The 23310-nt window shown below is 48.0% G+C and overlaps 1 protein-coding gene across 1 annotated transcript in view; it reads right to left on the reverse strand.

The window, feature by feature from the left end:
* itga1 (integrin, alpha 1) overlaps positions 1-23082 on the reverse strand; it is a 34235-nt gene extending 11153 nt beyond the window's left edge. The window contains exons 1-6 of the mRNA XM_040197929.2: positions 22879-23082; positions 12726-12846; positions 5450-5559; positions 3101-3189; positions 1962-2076; positions 241-368 (exon numbers count right to left, since the gene is read on the reverse strand). Coding sequence (XP_040053863.2) covers positions 241-368; positions 1962-2076; positions 3101-3189; positions 5450-5559; positions 12726-12846; positions 22879-22918 — 603 coding nt within the window. The 5' untranslated portion in view covers positions 22919-23082. The remainder of the gene's footprint in view (positions 1-240; positions 369-1961; positions 2077-3100; positions 3190-5449; positions 5560-12725; positions 12847-22878) is intronic.
* Positions 23083-23310: the final 228 nt, after the last annotated feature.

Consider the following 23310-nt stretch of genomic DNA (forward strand, 5'->3'; position numbering starts at 1 on the left):
CGAGGAGCCGTCCAGGACAAGTGGACAGAAAGACACTCAGTGTATGACTAACCAAGGCCAAGGCTGAAATAACCTCAAAGAACATGATGAAAATATAGTTGGCGGCAAACAGTTTATTCCTTCATTCATCCTCTTTTCCACGTCTATTTATCCTTTACCCATTTATGTTTGAGTCAGAACAAAAGCGGTCCGACATCATGCATTATTATTCTATTTAAGTCATATATTCACGGGGCCGACCTGTGAGAGTTTAGGTCCGATCTGAATGTTCTCGATGAAACGCCGCAGAAAGTCGATGATGCTGCTCCACGGGTAGATGCTGTTGGATCCATCCAGAACGATCACAATGTCCAGTTCTTTCGCACACTCTGGAACAAATCCACAAAGTATCGTTGATTCAAATGTATGTATGTGCTTTTTTTATTTCTCTGCATGCAGCTACAGGGGATTGCTTTCATTTTATACACATTAAATGTTTTATCTGTAAACTTTTCCAAAGATGGACTTCCTGTTTCCCAAGAATTACTGATCTCACTCCAAAGACAGATATCCAGTCCCCGTCCTGTTTGTGCCCACAGCAGACACGCAACAGTGGCTGCAAATCAAAATGTAATAATGTCCAGCGGTGCTTCCCAACTTGGTGTCACACCTGTATGTCAAGTTGCGTTTTTGTCCTGTCTCCAGTTGTTTTTTGACTTCCTGTTTTATTTTGGAAACTAACTCCCTCTCGTTTCAGGTCCCTTGCCCTTCTTCATGTGTCACCAGTCTGATTGTCTCCCCTGATTCCTGATTGTGTCCACCTGTTCCCACAACTCCCTCATGGGTACTTATAGTCTGCGTCGCCCCTTGTCCTGTGCCAGTGTGTCTTGTTGTTTTGCCCTGCACACCAGCCCTCACGTCACGAGTCAAGTCAAGTCCGATAACGTTTGTCACGTCCTTTTGATCCCTGTTACATTTCCTCGTTTAAGAGAGATTTTGAGTTTTTGCCTTTTGAATTTTGATCTCAACCTTTTTCCTCATTAAGAGAGATTTTGAGTTTTTTCCTTTTGAACTTTGATCGCGACCTTTGTTTCCTCGTTAAGAGAGATTTTCAGTTTTTTCTTGTTATTAATAAAAAGCAATATCAGCTGAACCCTCTGCGTCCGAGTCCTCCTCCTTCCTGCCTGACACTTGGGGGTCGGGGCCCCCACAAGGGGTCACAAGTTAAACTGAAGGGGTCGCAGGAACGAAATAGACTCAATTACAACATCATTTTAAATGAATAGTTCAACCCCTCGAGCTCACTCATCCACATGAGGTACCACTTAGAGGATGAGGATAATAATGCATTGTGTCTTTCACAGTGCATAACTTTTATTTTCCTTACTATTAATCCAATGGGCAGGTACCGCAGTAATTGTGCTGAATGAGGCAAACCTCGCCATTCATTCACCTCCATGCAGAGGGCTAAAAAGTGCAGTTAGGAGGCCTCTTGTGAGGGCAAAGAAGCCCCCGAAGGCCGCGCACAATCTCTAATAGTTCTTACATTCACTTTAATCCAGTCCTCATTAAACCACTTAAGGACGTGTTAATGATCGGCCCGTGCATGTCTTTGTTTCTGCAACTTGAATGGCAGTGAAATACTGAAAGAATCAATGACGGCAGAATGTTTACTCTCTGGCTCTCACACTGTTTCCTTCCTGGGAAACAGTGTGCAGGCGCATTAAACTGTCTCCTAACTTGGGCATTGAACGCAGCAGAGTGGGCGGGCCGGGGTTGGGCCGGGGCCGGGCCGGGTCTCGGAGCGATGGGGGTCGCAGACAAGTTTACATTAAGAGGAATGCTCTTATCTCCCTCTTCGCCGAGAAGGGCTGAGGTTGATGTCGGGGGTCTTGGGCGGTTCTACTGCGAGGAGCAGATCGCAATCTCCCATCCCCGACGGGGGCAATCTGAGCCGGGGCCGCCGCGGCCCACGGGCGTACCTTGCACGGCCGGTGCCACGGAGTTGAGGATCTGGAAGGATTCGCTGACATTCGCACAAACCCCTGAGATGTACTGCTGCTGCCCGCACATGTAGCCGTACTGAGGACCGCAGGCCTGTGGAGACAGAACACACACACACACACACACTCAGTGCTTGAGGAAATAGGCTGTGACTGGTGAGCTTTCCACCAGGGCTGGTGAGAGGAGGTTCGGGGGTTACCGAGGACAGAAACTAAGAGGAAAGAATTACTCAAACTGGGGATTACAAAGAGACTTTTTAAAAACCAGCAGAGATCCCTTCAGACTGTACTTCTCCAGAGAAAAATAAAGAAATAAAGGGGAAATGGGGAAAGTAGATAACTATCTATCAATCCAGCCTCATTTCCTTGGATTTCCCTGGATGCTCCACAGCTTCAGCGCTCTCCTGCCATTGGGAGGGCTACGAGACTGAGAGACTCCAGCTATGCTAGCTGCTAGCTATGCTAGCTGCTCTGCGCGGCTTTGCTGAGCAAAACGCTAACATCCCGATGCTAATTAGCCAACGCTACGGTGCTAACGATGGCTGATTAACAATTAACAGAAGAACTGAGGCTGATGAGAACGTCGTCTCAAAGAAATTGAGTCTTAAAATACATAAAATGCGTGTTGTTGTTCACATGTGACTTTTGACGTGATTCAAATCAAATTAATTAAATTAAATGTATTAGATGAGCTGTGTTGGGTGTTGAATCAATACATTTAGGCAACAGTTATTCCTTGAAGTTACACTTTAAGTCTTAAAAGACGGTTAGAGGTTCAGTTACCGTTGCAGGATCTACCGGCCATCAGTCTATCATTTTTACACACTAAAATCATTTACTGAGGTTCACATAACCATGAAAATGGAACGGTGGTTGCCACCTTCTGCTCACTCAACCACAAATATGATCCACAGTGTTACATTCCCAGGACCCGGTTTCACTGAGACATGGGAGGGTCAAGTCCACTGTTTCCATAGAGACCAAAGGTCCAGGGAACACATACTTGCTGCACAGTTTCTCGCAGACAATATGCAAAGTTCAGTCCTAATTTTGAGTCCAGTATGGAAAATGTACCGCAAAGCACGTCCATCACGTACAAAGAGCAGCTTCCCCCTTACCAGAAATCCTCCGTTGGGATTGGTCACCAGCGTGGTTCCCATGGTCATGTTCTCCTTGACTTCGTGTAAGTTGGGAACCGTTGTGTTTTCTAAGAGAAGAAAATATGGACGAGTAAACAGAGTGAGACAAACCGAGAGAGCAGCACAGGCGGAGAACAGCTGTACAAATTCCCCTCCTGTATTTTCCCATAGGGAGAGGGCCGCTTGCCCCCTGTTCCTTACTTCCTGCTACAACACAAAGATGCAACAACCACTGACGTGTGGTTAAATATAGCACGTAGCCTTAGTTTACCTCAGTGTTTAGCTTATGGAGCCTAAGAGAGGACGCGGAGCGCAAACCAACACGTTTTGTTGATAAACACCCCCCGTTGCAGGGAAGAAGAAATGGCAGATTTGTATCATTAAGCAATCACAACATGTGGCTAAAATTAGCACGTTATGACAAACCCTCCCAATTTGGGAATGTTTTGGATCTGCTTTTCTTTCCACTTACTCTGACGAGCTCCTTTCACACGCCGTTTCAATTGCGAATTGAGCTCTTTACAAATCCCCATGGGGAGGAATTTTGATATTTAACCATTTGTGATTCTCATTAGGAGGCAGGAATGTGCTCCCCTGTGAACTGACATGAGCGGAGCTGCTAGTAGTTAGTGTGACGTGATGGGCCTTTAATGGCTTTAGGCTGGCCCTATTCTTCATCTCTGTGTGAATACAGATTCTTGCTTAAAGCCCCCCCCCCCCTATTTCCTGTCTTCATGCATGAAAACACTGAAGAGGAGAACCCACAATTAAAATATATATATTTTTTGATGCACGGTTAACAGTTGTCTGCACACACAGTACACTTCAAAGACAGTTTGTTGCATTAAGTGCTCTTTCCTTGGTTCTTATCTGATAAATTGAGTGATCTGGACCGAGATCCAGCACCTCATGATTCTTCCTCGTGGGACTGAAAGCAGCTTTGTGGATCTGCGGGGGAGAATACACGCTTTGTCCTCAGTGAACTGTGAACCCCAGATAGCAATCAGAACGAATCAGACTCATTACACAATCCTTCTTGGTCTGCGACGACATCCAGAAAATCCGAAAAAGCTAATGCTGTTGGTTTGCTTCGGCTGAAATATAGTGATATAGTGAAATAAGTGACCCAGTACAATGTTTAGGTACTTAACTGATACATTACAATGAACGATATATCATTATAAGAAAAAATTGGCTTAATTGATTTCTGAAGGAAATTCCAAAGCAAACCTGCAGCATTTAAATTATGATAACTTTTTACACTTGGCATTAACATTTCATCATTGTACTCTAGTTACAGACACAGTTCATGCCTTAAGATCTGTAAAATCAGTTCATCAACAAATCCACCCAGGAATAACTGCTGAACGACTGCGGCCTAAGTTTGCTTTGCTTTTCATTTGCGTTCGATGTTCCAAACTGTAATGTAATGTAAACACACTCCTGCACATCGTGGATGCTGGGAGCCTTTTGTCAGTATTTCCTCACAGAAAATTGCCTTGGCTTAAACAACCTTACATGTAATTGCTCGGACCGAGCGGTGATTAAGAACCACCACGTAACAACCGCACAAATTTAACTTTCATTATGGTTTGGCACGTCTCTCTCCTGCAGACTCGTCACCAAAATGACGAAGTGAAGGACGAGCCGCGTCCTGGTCCAGGGTTTAAAACTATGTCAGATTCGCTTCCGATCGAAACGCAGCCCTGTCGCTGTCGTCGTCATGTGATCCACGCCCAGCTGTTCCCTCAGCTGTCTGGCTCCACTTGCCGGGATCGATTGCCAGTGGATGATTTCCAGACTCAAGTTGGGTTTGTGAGATTTAGGGTTTCGTAACTCATCCAAGATGAAAAAACAAACAAACACTGCTCTCTGCTCCGGTGAGAGGAGGAGTATTATTTCCAGTCCTGATTGTGAATGATCAGCATTTGCAGCCAATCGTTTCCCAACAGCAGGAGAACTGTAACTTTGGTCGCTTTAGAGCGGCGATGTTGAAAAGTATTAAATGCCGAGTGGCGAGTTAGTGAGCGGATCTTCCAGTGTGGACACACAGTCTGCTGACCGGGAGCTGAGTTGTCTTTACTGTTTAATTAAGATGTAATTGGAAGGATGAGGCATTCAAAGCTTGTTTATTTACTGTCTTCCTGTTCAGATGGGTCTCACTTCGCTTCCTTCCCGCTAGAGCCCATCAGATATGAAGAAAACTTAAACAAATATATCCACAAAACTGAGAAAAGCAGCAAATGCTTTTGTAACCCGCGTAGTGTCGGTTTGAGAATCAAAAATTTTACATTTTTTAAAATCGATCCCGTGACCAAGTATTCTTACTAGGCAGCTCCAGTTTGACACAGGTGTTGTTCCCCCGTCCCACGGGACACTTGTAGACGTCTCCTGTCCGTTTGGCCGGCTGGCCCGACAGCGGCGATCCAATCAGGACCCTGAATAAATAAAGAACAGAATTGGCTGGTTAGAAATCCTGCCAACCATCACACACACCGGCATCACTGTTTAACGATTGTGATAACAAGCACCATTCCAATATTAGTGCAGATATTAGGGGCTGGGAGGTGGTGACATTAGATTTGCCTTAATTATACCAAAACATAAACAGCAGCTTCAGATCGGCCGATAAAGCTGTTGTAGGTTATTATAATTGGCTTACGAATCTGCGGCTCTCATATTATTGCCCCCGAAACTACGCTAGGTAACCAAAATAATATTGACAAAGCTCATTAAAAGGAAACCCATTATTATCACCTCATTACACGCGGACGCATGAAATATTGCAGATGTTTGCAGATTGTTCCAGAGAGCCGACCTGCACGTATCAGCTCTTTACTGGACACGTGTGTTCGCCGTGCAGAGCTGCACACGTGCACGTGTTACGCGTCCATGTCGGTGTGTTCGAGTTTCCCAACATATCGTGTCCCAGCGCCAGTAAACTAAACCCAGTCGGTCATCTGCCTTCCTCTGAATCCTCTGGCCTATTAACATTCCTGGACTCTAATGGGCTTTGGTCATCCAAGGCGACACTCAGTTCGGCCCACAGTCAGCTTTCACCAACATGAATTATCTGTTTATGAGAAGCAATCTACGGGATGACGTCCAAAGCTAAATAATATCGCAAGGACTCTTTGTTCCAAACTGAAGAATATCAAAATATATTTTATGGACTGGTTGACTTTTCAGATCAGAAGTCTTGTGGGAAAGGTTCTTGTAGAACCTTCAGTGTCCCCCTGAACCGTCTCCTCCACATGTCATTCTTCCTGGTGCAGTTGAGGGTCTGAGGGCCCCTGAAGAGCTTAAGGGTGGGGGGTCTGGACCAGACATCTGCATCCGATCAGCTGCGTTAACCTGCGTGTTACATCCCTTCACGCGGACTAACCGGCGGATACATGAGGTCTCCAGTTTTACTGCCCCTTCTCCTCGTTTCTTTCAAACCTCCTCCATCATTTATCTCTCTGTTCTCGTTTTTTTTTGTCTATTCCCCCCCCCCCCCCCCCCTCCTCAGCTCTCTGACCACTTTCACCACATTTTTCTCTCAGGGTTTAACTTCCTCAACCGGGTCCTTATCGTTCGGACCTCTTCGGGCAACACTTTGCTCCGAACGGGAACAAAACAGTGCACACAGCTGGCTCTGCTGATTAGCGGTGAGAGAATTATTGCAACTGAACGCGTACGAGCTGGATAAAATCATTACGGCAAGAAGAGCAGCCTGGTGCCGCCATGTGGGACAGAACAAGCAGTGGTGTTGCAACAGGTTGGAGAGAAGCAAGCTGGGAGATAAAGACAGGAGTGACCAGAGGGGAGGGACGTAGACACGGAGCCGATAACACAAACTCTGATAGCTTTTTAACATGGTTTTTAAAAACATGTGCTCCCAGACAGTTTTAGCAAGGAGCCACGGATACTTGGTTTCGGTGTATTTACAGGCTCAGTATGTGGAGTTTAGGGTTAACAGGTAGAGCAGTAAAGGCAGGAGGCCTCATTACAGCAGCAGCTGGTCCGCTCTCCTTCACTTGGTTTTACAAGTCCATGTGTCAGGATTCCACCCTCATCCCGTTCAACATCGCCTCCCACTCAATTCCATTCTCCTCCCTCTCATTCAATCACCCGGTCACCTGACTACTAATCACCTTCACCTGAGCCTAATCACCAGCACTCCTTTATAACCCAACATGCATCACTCACCCGTTGTCTGATCTCGTCATTCCATGACTACAGACTCTTCGAGCTCACTTCCGTGTCTTCCCAGATACCCTCCTGAGCTTCCTGAAACTCCATGCGTCATCATCAGCTGTTCACCACCTCCATCGGCGTCTTCATCCGTCACAGAGCAAGCAGGACTCCTCGCCTTTCAGCTAAGATTCTCCATTCACCCCGTGTCTTACAACCTACTTTCCTCTCGACGTCTGCAACAATAAAGCTGCATTTGAAACTCACCCCTCTGTTCCGTGTTTCAATACCTGACAGAAGATCAGACCGCAATATGCAACGCTCTACGGATGCACGAGAGGATCCACCGCTACCAATTCCCCCGGCTTCAGCTCCTCTGGCAGCGGAGTCCCTCCCGCGTACACCCGCAGCTTTGTTCTCTGCCTCTTCGAGTCCCATGGCCCGGCCCGCGCCCTACTCCGGTGAGGCGGAGGATTGCAGTGGGTTTCTCTTACAAACATCTCTATACTTCACCATGAATGAACATCAATTCAGTGGCGATCCTGCTCGGGTGGCCTTCCTCATATCACTGTTGTCCGGCCCCGCTCTTCAATGGGCTCAAGCCTTGTGGCAATCCGATTCTCCGGTAATTAAATCTCTCCCTGATTTTCTCCGTCACTTTAAAGAGGTGTTTGGCCAAACAGTGGCTTCATTATCTGTTCACGATCAATTGTTCCAACTTCAACAAGGGAATTCTTCCGTGAACGCCTACGCTCTTCGCTTCCGCACCCTCGCCGCAGCTAGTGGATGGAACGAGCCCGCGTTAATCACCGCATTCCGCCAGGGGTTAAACCCGACGGTTCGTCAGCTGATTGTGGTGTATGATGATGTCATGGGCATCGAAAATCTCATCCAGAAAACCATTCGAGTTGCACAACTACTCACTGCTTGCGATCGGCCCACACACATGAGACCTTCCCCGCTGCCGGCAACAGACTCCTCCCCGGCCTCTCCTCCGGCTCCTATTCCTATGGAAGTCGACGCCTCTCATCTCTCCCCTTCTGAGCGCCTGCGACGAATGCAACAACATCTATGTCTATACTGTGCTTCTGACCAGCATATGCTCAGCAACTGCCCCGTTCGACCTCCGCGCCTAGCAGTGAGTTCAATTACTGTAGCCCCTCCAGTAGAACATCTAGTGAAAACACGAGTACATCTCCTAACCCATAAACTGTGTTTTCCAGCGCAAGCCCTCATCGATTCAGGCTCCGCGGGGAACTTCATCTCCTTCACCTGCCTTCAGAAGATGAATCTCAGCAGAAAACGACTAGATCACGATCTCTCTATTAACACCATCCAAGGCAAACCGCTAGGCCGAGGTCGTATCCGTTACTGCTCCCCCGTAATCACTCTTCAAATAGGATGTCTGCATTCCGAGAAAATTTCCTTTATGGTGCTGGAGGAGTCTACCGCTGAACTCATCCTGGGACGACCCTGGTTGATCCAACATCAACCCGTACTCTGCTGGAAGACCGGCGAAATCCTCCGATGGGGTAATGACTGTCACCACTCCTGTTTGAAGTCTGTTAAGAAAATCCCTTCTTCCTCTTCCTCGCCAGACGACTCCGAGGCCGCGGTTCCTGTGTTATCTGCAGTTGAAACCAGCTCCCAGACCCACGTCCAATGTGAAATTCCAGTGGAGTACCGGACGTTCCAGGACGTCTTCAGTAAAGCACTGGCAACCAAGTTACCACCTCATCGGCCAGGGGACTGTGCAATTGACCTGCTACCCGGAGCTACACTTCCTAAGGGCCGAATATATCCTTTGTCCATCCCGGAACAAAGGGCCATGGAGGAGTATGTGGCAGAGGCATTACAGCAAGAGTTCATACGTCCATCCATCTCCCCGGCCGCCTCAAGCTTTTTCTTCGTGGCTAAGAAGGACGGGGGCTTGCGGCCCTGCATTGACTATCGTCACCTGAATTCACAAACCATCAAATTCCGCTATCCCCTTCCTCTGGTCCCTGCCGCTCTGGAACAGCTACGTGGCGCCCGCCTCTTTTCCAAGCTAGACTTGAGAAGTGCCTACAATCTGATACGAATCCGTCATGGCGATGAATGGAAGACTGCCTTCGTGACCCCCTCAGGCCACTACGAGTATCAGGTAATGCCGTTCGGCTTATCCAACGCTCCTGCTGTCTTCCAGAGCTACATGAACGAAGTTCTCCGGCCCTTCCTCAACCGGTTTGTCATTGTGTACATCGACGACATACTAATCTATTCCTCTTCCAGATCTGAGCATCATAATCATGTCCTTCAAGTACTACGAAAGCTACGAGAACACCAACTATACCTCAAATTGGAGAAGTGCGAGTTCCACACTTCAACCGTCCAGTTCCTGGGATACATCATCAGCCAAGAGGGAATCCAAATGGACCCGAGGAAGGTAGACGCCATTCAGGACTGGCCCATGCCAGCCACCATTAAAGAACTCCAGCGCTTCCTAGGATTTGCAAATTTCTACAGACGTTTCATCCAAAACTACAGTCACCTCAGCTCTCCCCTCACATCTGCTCTGAAGGGCCGGCCCAAGTCCCTGTCCTTGACACCCGCAGCCATGGAAGCATTCCAACAACTAAAGGACTCTTTCTCCTCTGCACCTGTTTTAGCTCATCCCAACCCAGAACTTCCGTTCATCGTGGAAGTTGATGCTTCATCTACTGGTGTAGGAGCAGTACTGTCTCAGCGGCAGGGCGAACCCCCCATACTCCATCCATGCGCCTTCTTCTCCAGGAAACTTGCCCCGGCGGAGCAGAATTATGATATTGGAAACCGTGAGCTACTCGCCATCAAGCTAGCCCTTGAGGAATGGAGACACTGGCTGGAGGGGGCTAATCACCAGTTTGAGGTAATTACTGACCACAGAAACCTTGAATACCTTCGTGAAACTAAAAGACTGAATCCAAGACAAGCCCGCTGGGCTCTCTTCTTCACCCGCTTCGACTTCATGGTATCATATCGCCCTGGAAGTAAGAATTGCAGGGCAGATGCCCTCTCCCGAATCCATCATGCTTCCTCGGACGAGGCCGAACCGGTTCCTATCCTCCCTCCAGCTCTCTTCATTAGTCCGATCATCTGGGACCTTGACGACCAGATCAATCAGGAAAACCTTCTCCATCCTGCTCCGCCGGGAGGGCCAGACGGGAGCAAATTCGTCCCTGAACACCTGAGAACCCCCCTTCTGGACTCGGCCCACTCTGTTCCGGGCACTGGACATCCGGGTAGCAAGCGGACCCTCTCACTCCTCCGTCAACGGTACTGGTGGCCCACCATCTCGGAGGACGTCGCAAGGTTCGTCAAAGGATGTTCAGTCTGTGCCATCGTCAATACCCCGAGGAGACTGCCTGAGGGAAAATTATTGCCTCTACCGATTCCGCGTCGTCCATGGTCCCACATCGGAATCGACTTCATGACCGACCTTCCTCCTTCTGATGGTTTCACGTGTGTACTAGTAGTGGTGGATCGTTTCTCAAAGGGCTGCAAGTTAATCCCGCTAGCTGGCCTCCCTACTGCACTCGTGACCGCAGAAGCCCTCTTCCATAATGTCTTCCGGAACTTCGGAATTCCAGAAGACATAGTCTCGGACAGGGGACCCCAGTTCATCTCCAGAGTCTGGCGTGCCTTCTTCCGGCTCCTCGGGGTAACTGTCAGCCTTTCATCAGGATACCATCCACAGACTAATGGCCAAACTGAACGCAAGATCCAAGAGATTGGTCGATATCTGCGGACCTACTGCCACCAGTACCAGGACAGCTGGAACCAATACCTCCCCTGGGCGGAATATGCCCAAAATTCCCTGCGACAGTCCACCACCGGGCTCACCCCATTTCAATGCATACTAGGATACCAGCCACCTCTCTTCCCCTGGTCGGGTGAGCCCTCGGAGGTTCCAGCTGTCGACTTCTGGTTCCATCAGAGCGAGGGGGTATGGGACTCGGCTCACGTTCAACTCCAACAGGCAGTCAGAAGGCACAAAACACAAGCTGACCGTCGAAGACTAAAAACTCCTATTTATCAACCAGGACAGAAGGTTTGGCTCTCTACTAGAAATATTCGACTCAGACTGCCCTGTCGTAAGCTGAATCCTCGGTTCATTGGACCATTCCCCATCGAGAGGCAGTTGAACGAAGTCACCTACAGACTCAAGCTACCCCGACAGTATCGTATATCTCCCTCATTTCATGTTTCGCTGTTAAAACCCTTCATTGAACCGGTCTCCCCTTGTCCCTCAGATGACCCCTCGGTGGATGTACCTCCTCCTCCGGTGCCTGTGGAGGATGAACCCATCTATGGGATCCGGACCATCTTGGACTCTCGGCGGCGAGGTCCCCGACTGGAGTACCTCATCGACTGGGAGGATTACGGACCTGAGGAACGATGCTGGGTACTTCGTGATGACGTCCTAGATCCGACGCTCCTCTCTCTGTTTCACGAGGAACATCCGGATCGTCCTGCACCCAGAGGTCGGGGTAGACCTCGTCGCCGACAACATCCTTCGCAGGCGTCAAGAGCCGCCTCGGGAGGAGGGGGTACTGTCAGGATTCCACCCTCATCCCGTTCAACATCGCCTCCCACTCAATTCCATTCTCCTCCCTCTCATTCAATCACCCGGTCACCTGACTACTAATCACCTTCACCTGAGCCTAATCACCAGCACTCCTTTATAACCCAACATGCATCACTCACCCGTTGTCTGATCTCGTCATTCCATGACTACAGACTCTTCGAGCTCACTTCCGTGTCTTCCCAGATACCCTCCTGAGCTTCCTGAAACTCCATGCGTCATCATCAGCTGTTCACCACCTCCATCGGCGTCTTCATCCGTCACAGAGCAAGCAGGACTCCTCGCCTTTCAGCTAAGATTCTCCATTCACCCCGTGTCTTACAACCTACTTTCCTCTCGACGTCTGCAACAATAAAGCTGCATTTGAAACTCACCCCTCTGTTCCGTGTTTCAATACCTGACACCATGATTGCTGTTTTCACTTTTGTTAATGTTGAGGATTTGAATGGAATTGAACTCGGTGTGCAGAAAAGCGTCTCCAAAACAACACTTTATTGCCAGGATAATTATGAGGACCACCTGAGAACAAACAGAAGAGATTTGGATACTGCTCCTTTGGACAACTTTGTCTGGACACAGTAGCCAAGTTCACATCAAAATGTAACGCGAATTTGAACCAAATTTCCAGAAAACCCTCAGGAGAAAACAAAAACAAATACATGTAGGTTTCTGTCCACATGGAGATATCAGGAATGGAGTTAACAGTTGGCTAGGTGCCATTAAAGGACAGCAAGCTGAATACCTAAAAGAGTTCCAGTCAAACCTCCCAGCGAGTGACGACGACATCGACATCTAAATCACCGGAAGAACGTCGGCGACACTCACCATTTCCCCTCGTTGTTCTCAAACTGCTGGACAGTGTAGCCAAACATGTCCTCCAGGGGGCCTTTGAAGGACATTCCATTTTTCTGGTCCACGTTGAAGGACAGCACACACGGCAGCAGCACTGCGAGGACGAAGGGAAAGGAAAGGTGAGCCGGTGACTGTCAGCAAAATCCTAAAATACGATTCTTGTTTTTTCAATTTTCTTATTCCAGAAGGCCATGTTAAGAATGACAAGGTCAGCACAAACAAACATTATCTACTGATATTTAGAAAACGTCCAAGATGCAACCTGGAATTGGAAAAAAATAACAGAATAACTTCAAATAATAAACATTTCGGGAAATCAAGACCTAATATTTATATATTCTAATAATATGAGAATGACGCAGAGATGCTTCACTGCGAGGGACGGACTGTGGGAACATATTCCGCACACAGTATCGCCGTCGTTTTGGAGGACGCCGGAGGAATTTCGTACATCAATGCGAAGCACTCTGGTCAGAGTCCAGTCTGACCCGCGGGACAATGGCGTCCTCTCTGCGCCGAGCGCAGTCCGCGTCCGTCCGTCACCCGGCCGAGCGCGTATCACAGGGGCTCCATATAAACCCGTGCATGTCTCATTGTGCTCGCACTACAGTGCCACTCTTTATGTCTACTGCGCCGGGGAATTCCTCCGGTTTGATTTATTCGATTTGTGAGGGAGGAGTAGTTGGACAGCGGGACTAAAAAAAGAACAAGCAGGACACAGGCCGCATACATGGAGACACACATTTTTTAAAGCAGCCATTTGTTTGATGATGATGTTCTGTAGCTAATGTTTCTGACCCAAAGTCAAGAGGCAGCTACCATATGGAGTCATTTGGAGACTTTTCAGCCTGAAGGACACCGGCTGCTCTGTGGGTCTTACATATGTCCAAACATATTTGTAGAATTGCTCTGAAATTTTGTGCAGACATTTACGGTCCCCAGAGGATGAACCCTGATGGTTTTAGTGGGCCTCTGACATTTCCTCAGACTTTATTCCTATGAAACTTAATCAATGTCCTTCTAACGGATGAACTGTAATAACTTTGGTGACCCTTTAACTTTTCACCATACAGTCGAAATATTTGCCAAAGGCCGATGTTAATAACCAAATACCTGCAGAACTAACGGCATTCTCAGCGCACGTAGTCTCAAAGAGGCTTGGATGCATGAATCACTGTACTCCTCAGGTCCCCTCTCATTGCTTTCTCATAGACAGGGGACTTTAAAACAAACACACCTCTGCCAGTCATCATCCAGTCACGTTCAGACAGATTTTGCACACGGTTCGGCTCATAACGTTCCCCTGTGGTGAAGAGAGATGGACGGGGGGGGTTGGCAGGAAGAGCCCGACGTCATACACTGGAATCCCAGCCAGGAAATATTATCCCGCTGCTCTGTCCCTTCACTTCCTCTGCTGCTGCTCTCCGTCCCTCAGAGAAGCTCCATTTCCTGTTGCTATTAACCTGATTATGGACATCCCCTCACATGCACAGGTGCACACACACACACACACACACACAAGTAATTAGGCTGATTTAAGATGGCTTTGGGCCAAAGCGGCCTTTACCATTTATCACAGCGTGAACTCAAGTACAGTTCAGAGTCGCTGCGGCCGGAGCTGTAAATCACACACCAACGTCCTCTGTCGGCTGGCAGTCTCTCGTGAATACCAATCTCATTTAGCTGCTTTGGGGTGTCTCCTGTCTCTGCTCCAATCACAACCTGGAGGTCACGTAACTTTTGAGCTAAGCTAACATCTGCCATCGAAAGCCAATAAGAGGGCTTCTCCCTTTGTGGATGGAAATGGCCTCACGAGCCTCTGAGGTATTGGCATATAAAGCTGTCCATCAGCGCGTGGAGGGTTCACGTTGTGCTCTATTACACATGGTGAGCATCGCGGTCCTAAGACAGTCGGTCCACCACTTTAGGACAGGCTGAAATACAACATCTATTGGATGGACGGAAATGACATTTTCCTCCACTGCTGATGAATTGGGAGAATTTTGACAGGCTTTTCTCGTGAGTTTTTTTGCAACCAGAAGCAACACAAGAGGATTGAGCGAATAGGAATGTGTTAGAAGTTAACTTTAAATGAGACCACCACGTTGTATGGTTCCTCATAGACTTCTAAATGAAAGTTTAAGGCGGTTGCCTTGCAGAAGTAACGACGTATTCCTCCGGCTCAGCATCGCTGAGGGTTCGCACAGCCTCACGGAGGAGGACTGCATTTCAAACGCAGACCTGCTGATGAAATGCAGTCCGTGTATGCCACTGTTTATCCCAACAAGAATCGGCTCTTTTGCGAACAAGAAAAATTGAATGTAAATTGGGTGAAAAAGCTCTGCCTTGAGATTACAGCGGCGAGCGGGTCTGTTTTTGGTCAATCTCCATGTGGTCCTGATTGCTCCTGGCAGGCTGTCAGCCAACACTAACCCCACGATGAAACCCTGCTGCAGTTCTCCAAACCAAAACAACTCCGTTTCTGCATTTAACAATGCAGCGAGAACTCCAACTCAGTAGCCAAATTCCCTCCGATGCAGCCAGGTCAGAAAGCAGCAGAGATCAGCGCCCGCTGGCCTGTGAGGCATCAGACGGGCTATAAAAGCGACCCGGTGTCAGCACCTGTAAGCTTCAAAGCCTCAGTAAAAACACACGCCCGACCAGCACCTGCTCATCTGCAACATACCTAAGCAGCTATAATCAGCTTTAAAGCTTAACGCAGATCAGCACCTGTAGGCAACAAAAGCCATTAAGAAACCGTGAAACTCAACCCGTTGACCGGTTGTAGTAACGCGCGCGTGTCAGCTGCGACGTTGAGCCCAGACAAACCCTTTTAAAACAGATCCTCTGAATGCAGAGAAAGCAAACAGGATAGCTGCAGTATGAACGCGCTCCTCCTCTGGTTATCAGTCACGAGCTTAACTTCGGACAGGCTTTTAGCTCCACTGAGTGGGACGTCGTTTGAAAGTTAAAAGGTACGTGGGTGTGCAGAGGACACGAGGGGGTCGCGGTTGTGGGCGCGGTTGGGTTTACGTATGAACACAAGGGGCAAACTTCGGATCTGTAATGCTAATGTCTGCGCAGAGGGGGAAATATAAATGAATCAGACGTTTCACCATGATTAGAAAGAAGAGAACGGCCCTGCAGCAACACGAGAAGCTCTGTAAGCTGATCCTTAACCTGAGTTATTACCCAGCAAGCGAACACGCTTAAATGTTCACAACCTGGGACCCGTTTCACAAATGGTGCCAGGAGATCCTTTCACAAGCATTTGCTCTGGTGTTTCTTTTGATAAGTTGTGGTGTCAGAAGCAAAGCTTGCCGGTGCTGTTGCAAAGCTTGTCCCTGATGTTTGGCAGATGTTGTTAAGTCGTGAAACCAAAGCACTGGAAAGATTTGACCCAACGACGGGGTTAAATAGAAAGGTAGTTCCCCAAAGTTGTTACCGTAAATCAATGTCAATGTCAACTGATCACCAAATTCAGTTTGATTCATTCTCAGGGGATCTTGAATGTCTGTAAAATGATGCAGATCCAAGAAGGTTTTTGAGATATTTCACTGGACAACTTCAAAAGTGAAGGTAAGTGTGTCAAGGTGACTTTATTCCATCCTGGGGAGCATCAACATGTGCTCAAAATGTCACGGCAGATATTTAAGGCACCGTTAAAATGATCTCTTTCAACGCTCCTCCACCCATTCATTCATTTCCATCCCATCCCTCTCTCCCTCAACAGCCTCATCCGTCTCCCCACTATGTCCTCCCTCGGTTCCTTCTTCGTCCCTTCCTGCCGTGCCTTTTATTCATTGACTGGACGCCTCTCAGGTTCCACACTCGCTGAAACTTCCAGATGTATCCTCTGGAGCTCCTTTCTTACCCTGGTGCGGAAAACATGTCGGCTTACAAGCTGAGACCCACGCATGACATCACCTCCCCAGACGGGAGTCAAAGCTTTCATCCCCCCCGAATTCACTGCGCATGCTGCACACACAGCGGTGATCAGAACGGTTTTAACATACAGGGGAGCAGCTGGGATGGGAAGGGGGGGGGGGTCTGGGATAGATCAAACACCTCTGGGGGAACTAAAAATATACACACACCCAGGGGTCAAATAATGACCTTCCTCCAGAATCAATAAGCAACATGCAAAAGCAATCACGCTGCGCCTTACTGTAACGGCGAAACGACATTCTCCTGCAACTGTTACGGCATCGCGGCAGGTTTATTTTGCAAAGTCAGTGAAGCCGAAAAGACATTTCTAAGGAAAACACGGGAACAAACTGGAATCCAATGAACAGTAAAGAAGGAGTGTAGTTTGTCGCCACCCATCCTGTGAAAACACACAGTATACGCAATCACTTTGACTGAAAGTTTCATTTAAATGTTCTTTAACCATAGTTTAAAAGAGCAGCAGTACAATTTATTTGCGGCGTGTTTAGTGTGTGTTTAATAAGTAATACTTACGCTCTCGGCCAGACTACCACTTAGCGGAACAACACACACATTAATCTGCACTGACCACTTGTGTTGATGTCATTTTAATTGGTTGTAGGATAATCCACAAATAGTAGAGTGCTTCCGACTCACTACCTGCTCGTTACGAGGATCTATGCAAATTCATCTGCTCTATAGTGGTTAATAGCTCACTGTTTAGTTATGAATCTTCCATGCTGATCAGGCTATTTCCAGAATAACTAACTAAAAAGAATAGTTTAGTAAATATTTGCTTCTTTTTTTTTAATTTAAAAGTGAACCACTGAACGACATCATAAGGCTGATAAAGAGACACACATATTTTCTGGAAACAGATCAATTTCATTGCATCTGGTGAAAGCAGAGGCGTGATCACACCGGACGTGCGGACTGTGAAGACTCGGAAGGAGCTAGATGAACAGCAAAAGAATCAAGATCTACGCACAGAGGTTTTAAATAGTTAGTTCCTTCCTCAACAGGCAACATTGCGGTTCTTTTTCACAACCAAAGAGTCAAAATCACCGATGTCTCATGAACTAGTTTTTCCTCCCTTTCAAAACTCTGCTGCACCTTCTCCTTACATGCACAATGCTGGGCAAATAGATATTTCCCATAGAGCTGCAGCTTCTTTAACCTGGACATATGTTTCCAGATCAGGCCGGCACATCGCTACAACATCAGGAAGAATTTAGAACGCGAAATACTTGGCACATATGCATTGGGATATGCAGCCCGAGTGTGCACAGCATTCATGAAAAATGTTTCCAAGAGAGTTTTGTGAAATTTTGCTACTGGTATGAGGTTACTTGAGAAAATTCCAGCATTCTTCTGTCAGTCAACAGCCAAAAAGACATGATTTTATGCCACATATTTTTGACTGCAGCTTATGTGTAAAATCGTAAAACATATGTGAGGTCTGGTGTCAACAACGGCTCATCTGTGAGGCGTCAACCTTAGCAAACAGGGAACAAAGATCTAATTTACTTTCAATAATATATATATTATTTTTCTGTATTAAAGTGGATGAAAGTGGCTCTGGTCAAGTCTTGTCCAGAGATGGAAGATATTTGTTTTATACTGTGTCAGTGCTTTTCATTTAGTCATTGAATTTTGTTTTTTCCTGAAATTATTACTATGAAATAACCACTTTTGGTGTCGGGGGCAGGTTTTTTTCCCCGTTGAATCAGTAGACTAGTCCGCCTGACTCATTGATCCTTTATCTGACCCAGGTTTGTGACCCCTGAACCAACTAACGGTAACTGTGCTGCGTATCATTGGTCATATGAAGTCATTGTTGCTGTCCGTAGTGCTGAAGAAGCCCCGCCCCCCATTATCTTAACTCCATCCAAAAATACAGAACCAAAAGAAGCGTTCATGAGGATCATCACGATATTCTGACTGACATCATGAGCGACTGACACCTTGCGCCTGGGAGACATTTGTGTGAAGGAGAACCTCGCGACTAGCACGCCTGGTGTTGTCGCTAGCACGCCTGATGTTGTCGCTCTTGTTGGGAGGTGTTAATGCGAAGACGTTTCCCCCGGGCGGACGCCACGGCATGATGCCAGCGTGATGGATGGCTCTGGGAGAGTAACACGGGAGGGGCACGGAGGGGCCGGACAGGCCTGGTGCACAGATGCAGCATTGTGAAAACACACCCATCCAGGATCTGAGGCTATCAGCACTTAACGGCCAGAGAGAGGCAAAGGAGCACATGCATGTGCGTGTGCAAGTACTCCTCGCGTGTTTCTTCTGGCAGGACGTTTCACACTCTGAAAAAAACAAGAAAACGACTCCAGAAAGGCCAAAATCCTCTTTTGGAGAAAAGTTAACGCCAAGAAAAGAGAACTTTACCAGTACTTTTAAAATGATCTTGTTCTTTGAATATTTCCCAACAGAAAAAAATGACTCCCCTAAATGTAATGAAAGAGGCGGTAAACAGAACCTGTTAGTTTCAACCACAGCAAACAAGTTAGATGTGAAACCACACGGAGCTTCTCCACTACACCACACGACGAAGGTTAAGGTCAGGTAATGGTCACATGACCGAGAGCCGTGTATAACATGCTGTTATCGCAATGTGCTCCCACATCGAGATATCCGAAATGGACTCCACCCCCCCTCCCCCGCCCCCCCTTCGGCTAGCTGCCATCTCGCCAGCAGCTTTCCTCCCCCGACAGCCCTCCGCGACACTCTCCCCCTTTGCCTCCTCCGGCCCTCCTCTTTGCCCCAGATGCCTCACAACAACTGTTTGGTGCCTGAGGTCACATGACCTGAAAAATACATCTGCGCACACAGAGAACTGTCTGCGGACACGATAGCGTGGCAGACAAGCGTGTATGACCTCCCGAAAAAATAAGAAACCGACCGTAAAGAGCGGCGGCTCGTTGTTCCCGGAGAGGAGTTCTTCAGAATCAACAAGGAACCGATTAAACCTGGACGTAACGGGGTCGGGAGGATGCCCCTGCAAAGGTCAAATGTAACACCAAAGCGAAAAAGTGGCGACGCGTGATGGAGTGTGAAACGCGTGCAGAATGCTTTTATGTCTTCAGTGTGTGTGTGTGTGTGTGTGTGTGTGTGTGTGTGTGTGTGGCTCGACCTTCCCCAGAGGTCAAGACCTACGTAAGCCCAAACGACCAGCAGTAATCGCACCTTCACGGGCACTTTGTTTATTTATCAAGCTCTTTCGTGACAGACATCAGTTTCTCTCCAGAGTGTGTGTATGTTGTTGGGCGAGTTTTGGGGATTATCTCACCATCATGTTTGGGTTTGAGCTCAGGGGGCACTGATAAGAAGATTATTTATTCAAACACTTTATGGAGTCAGGACCCACATACGACGATAATCACAGTCACATGTCGACTATTAAACGCATGCAGTACATCGACTAGATTTAGGCAAAGCTTAAACCATAAGACTCAGGCTGAGATGGTGTCACATTTGCGGTCACGGGGCCACACAAGCGTCACCTTGGCAACCCCAGAGTTTCCTGTTTATTTCTCGCTCGCCTTCCTCTTCTGCAGTGATGGCAACCGCCGAAAAACATAATGATGACTCGGTTTAAAAGGCACATGTTTTATGGAACGTGAGCCTTTGCTTGGTTGAGTTATCCAAGCTTTAACGGTTTTGGGAGATTCAGTTATGTAAACCTGCAGAGCGTCAATTATGTTCTTTCTACATCCACATTTTTATGTTTTGAAACCCGTCAACCATTTTACTGTTGATTATTTTCTGCTAATCAGACATCGTTCACTTTGCGAATGCTAGTTGCGTGTTTGCCACATGCTGCAGAGACAGCAGTGGAACATGTGTACTGGGTTGAGGCTGCAGCGTATGAAAGTCATGTGGGTGGGCCTTGTGGTTTCACAGGCTTTCAGGGAGAAACGCATCTTACACCTGAAAAACACCAGCACGCGCATTCTGTTGTTCACCATCGGGGTCTGTGTACCGGATACGTACTGATATGAGAAGCTTTCCCAGAAACATTGCGTTTCTGTCACCGCGTGTCTTATCTAAAGGTTGTGGATTTCTTTGTGGCAGCGGCACTTCTCAAATCTTGAGAAGGAGGAATCTTCCTGTTTTCATGCCGTCAGGAAGCGTTTTTAAGCGACGGCGATAAAAGAAAGCCAGAGAGCCGTGTCTCCTCTGCGTCTGAGCACTTTGCCCCACGGCCCCTTGTCACACCTTCACGCTCGGAATGTAAACCACGAGGAAAGGGTCCAGTGTGCGCACATCGTGTGTGTGAGAAGTGCGAAGATATCTGTACCCATAAACCGACAGATACTTCCTGTGACAGAAAATGTGATCGTCTTCATGACATGACTTGATTTTGCAAATGTACTCTTGCTTCTAACTACTTTTCTTGTTGAACGTGTGAAAAGTATTCATGGTTCACTCACCAGCATGTTTACCCTGTTAACCACTGTTATACGTTTAGTTTACACTATGAACTCATTCTAGTATTAGTTTTGAGAGTACTGTAAGGAATACGCAAAGTCATCCTGTGTGACATATTCCAGGCAAAAATCCTCTGAGTGATTTCCACTGTGATTTCCACGCGGCTTCTTTCACGCCTTCAAAGTGCGTTTCATCCAGTGGATTCAGATAGTTGCACTTAACGGTGAGTGAGGAAGCTTAGAGCGAACCCATCACGGTTGCAGGATGAACTAGCGTCGCGATCAGAGCTCATTCACACGCCATTCCAGTGAAATCGCCGAACCCGTCCCGGCAGACTGACAAACAAATTAGTGATGATTGCTGCTACCGAGGGAGTGAGCTGATAGAGGAGATAGTAGAGGAGGAGGCATGTTTCTAATGAAGGAGACGGCCACGTACACTACTCAGGCTCATCAAATCCAGAGTATTGTTTGAACACTTATCTGAATTAACCATTTACTCCTTGCGCATGAAAGTGGAAAGACAAATCTGAGGTGAGGATCTGCAGGAGTCCTCAGAGGAATGTTGAAGGATCTACAGTAAATCAGCCCGACTAACCCACAACTTCTCTCCACCGGTGTCCTTTAACACAGCAAAAAGACAAAGGATCCGCTCATCGCGTGTGTATACAGACACACCAAAGGCAGATTAATAGACCGAGAAAGTGATCATCATCTCCAGCATAGGTGTTCATGCCGTTCGCGTCTTTAGTGAGCTCGGTCACCTCAGTCCGGCACGCGCTGATTGAGGCCAGATGCCGCTCTCCTCCTCCGCGGTACCAAACTCAAACCACCTGTAGCTCCATCGCCGTTGTAGGAATTCGTACAGATTGAATGCTGCCGCTACAAATGTGGGGCTCTGAGGCAGGCAGGGGGGGGGGGGGGGGGGTCCGGTATGGGACCGGTAGTGCGCAGGGCGGGACGGGAGGGAGAGGGAGCATCTGACTCTGTTGATGTGATGGTAATGATTTCCATTTTGTGAGCCCCACAAACGCACACCTTTATCTCCATCATCGTCCCTAACTCAATTCTCTAATGAACATCACAAGCCGGCGTCACATGCGAGTGCAGGAATCTGAGGGCTGAAGAGAGACCAGCGCCGTTTACTTGGCTCTCTTTCCCCTAACCTCCAAAATCAGCGAGGTGACTCAACTTTACCGGGACTTTTCCGTCGTGTTTGAATTACTTGAGTTACATGACCTCGAGAGTTAATTCACTTCTGGAGCTCTGGAGCCGAACCTGAGAGCACACAGCATCACCGGCGGGATGCCAGCACAGATATCCACGAGAGGCAATATTCATTCCACGTTTCACCTTCTAATAACTCAAATCAAATGATCAGGGAGGAGCTGTAAAAGAAAAGAGAAAACACCCTCCTGCAAACCAATTCAAAATGCATTGAAGGATGAGCTTTTTCATGAGATCAGACACTAATTCCCATGACGAATGCTTTACAAACGACTCATTTTTCGGCAGAAACTCAATGACACCCCCCCCCCCCCCCCCCCCCCCCGCCCCCACTACAGTGTCATTGAGTCTCTGCAGGGAAATTTGTCATTTGCAAAGCATTCGTCATGGGAATTAGTGTCAGATCTCATGCGTTCTGCAGACAAAACAAACAAAGCCAAACGCGCCTCTCGCCCGTTATTTCATTTCGCGATCAGCGCGAAAATACGAAACAACCCACCCACTCATTTATTCCTCTTCTTATTATTACTCACCAACGACTGTTGCCAACGTGAAATCACTTATCCCGGGCATCCCGGCGTCCCGTCGTGGCTTCACTTATTCCGCGGACTCCCGGAGAAGTCGAGTCGCTAAACGGCGCAGAAGACGAGCGCGCACACGGCGTTTCCTGCGCTCCCAGTTCGCGCGCGACCGAACTGTCCGAGGTGCCGTTTCAGACTGTCTCCGCCGCTCGGGATGCGCGACGCTGCATGGAGCCGAAACAGGGAGGAGGAGGAGGAGGAGGAGGAGGAGGAGGAGGAGGAGGAGGAGGAGGAGGAGGAGGAGGAGGAGGAGGAGGAGGAGGAGGAGGAGAAAGGCGTGCACTCGTGCACAGGACCTTATAAGCCACGTCGGGTGGGGGCTCGGTCTGCAGGACCCTGGGAAAATGTTACCGGTCACTGCAGAGCAGTTGGTGTCTGGGGAGC

The sequence above is a fragment of the Gasterosteus aculeatus genome, chromosome 14, assembly GCF_964276395.1.
Source record: "Gasterosteus aculeatus chromosome 14, fGasAcu3.hap1.1, whole genome shotgun sequence".
Lineage (NCBI taxonomy): Eukaryota > Metazoa > Chordata > Actinopteri > Perciformes > Gasterosteidae > Gasterosteus > Gasterosteus aculeatus.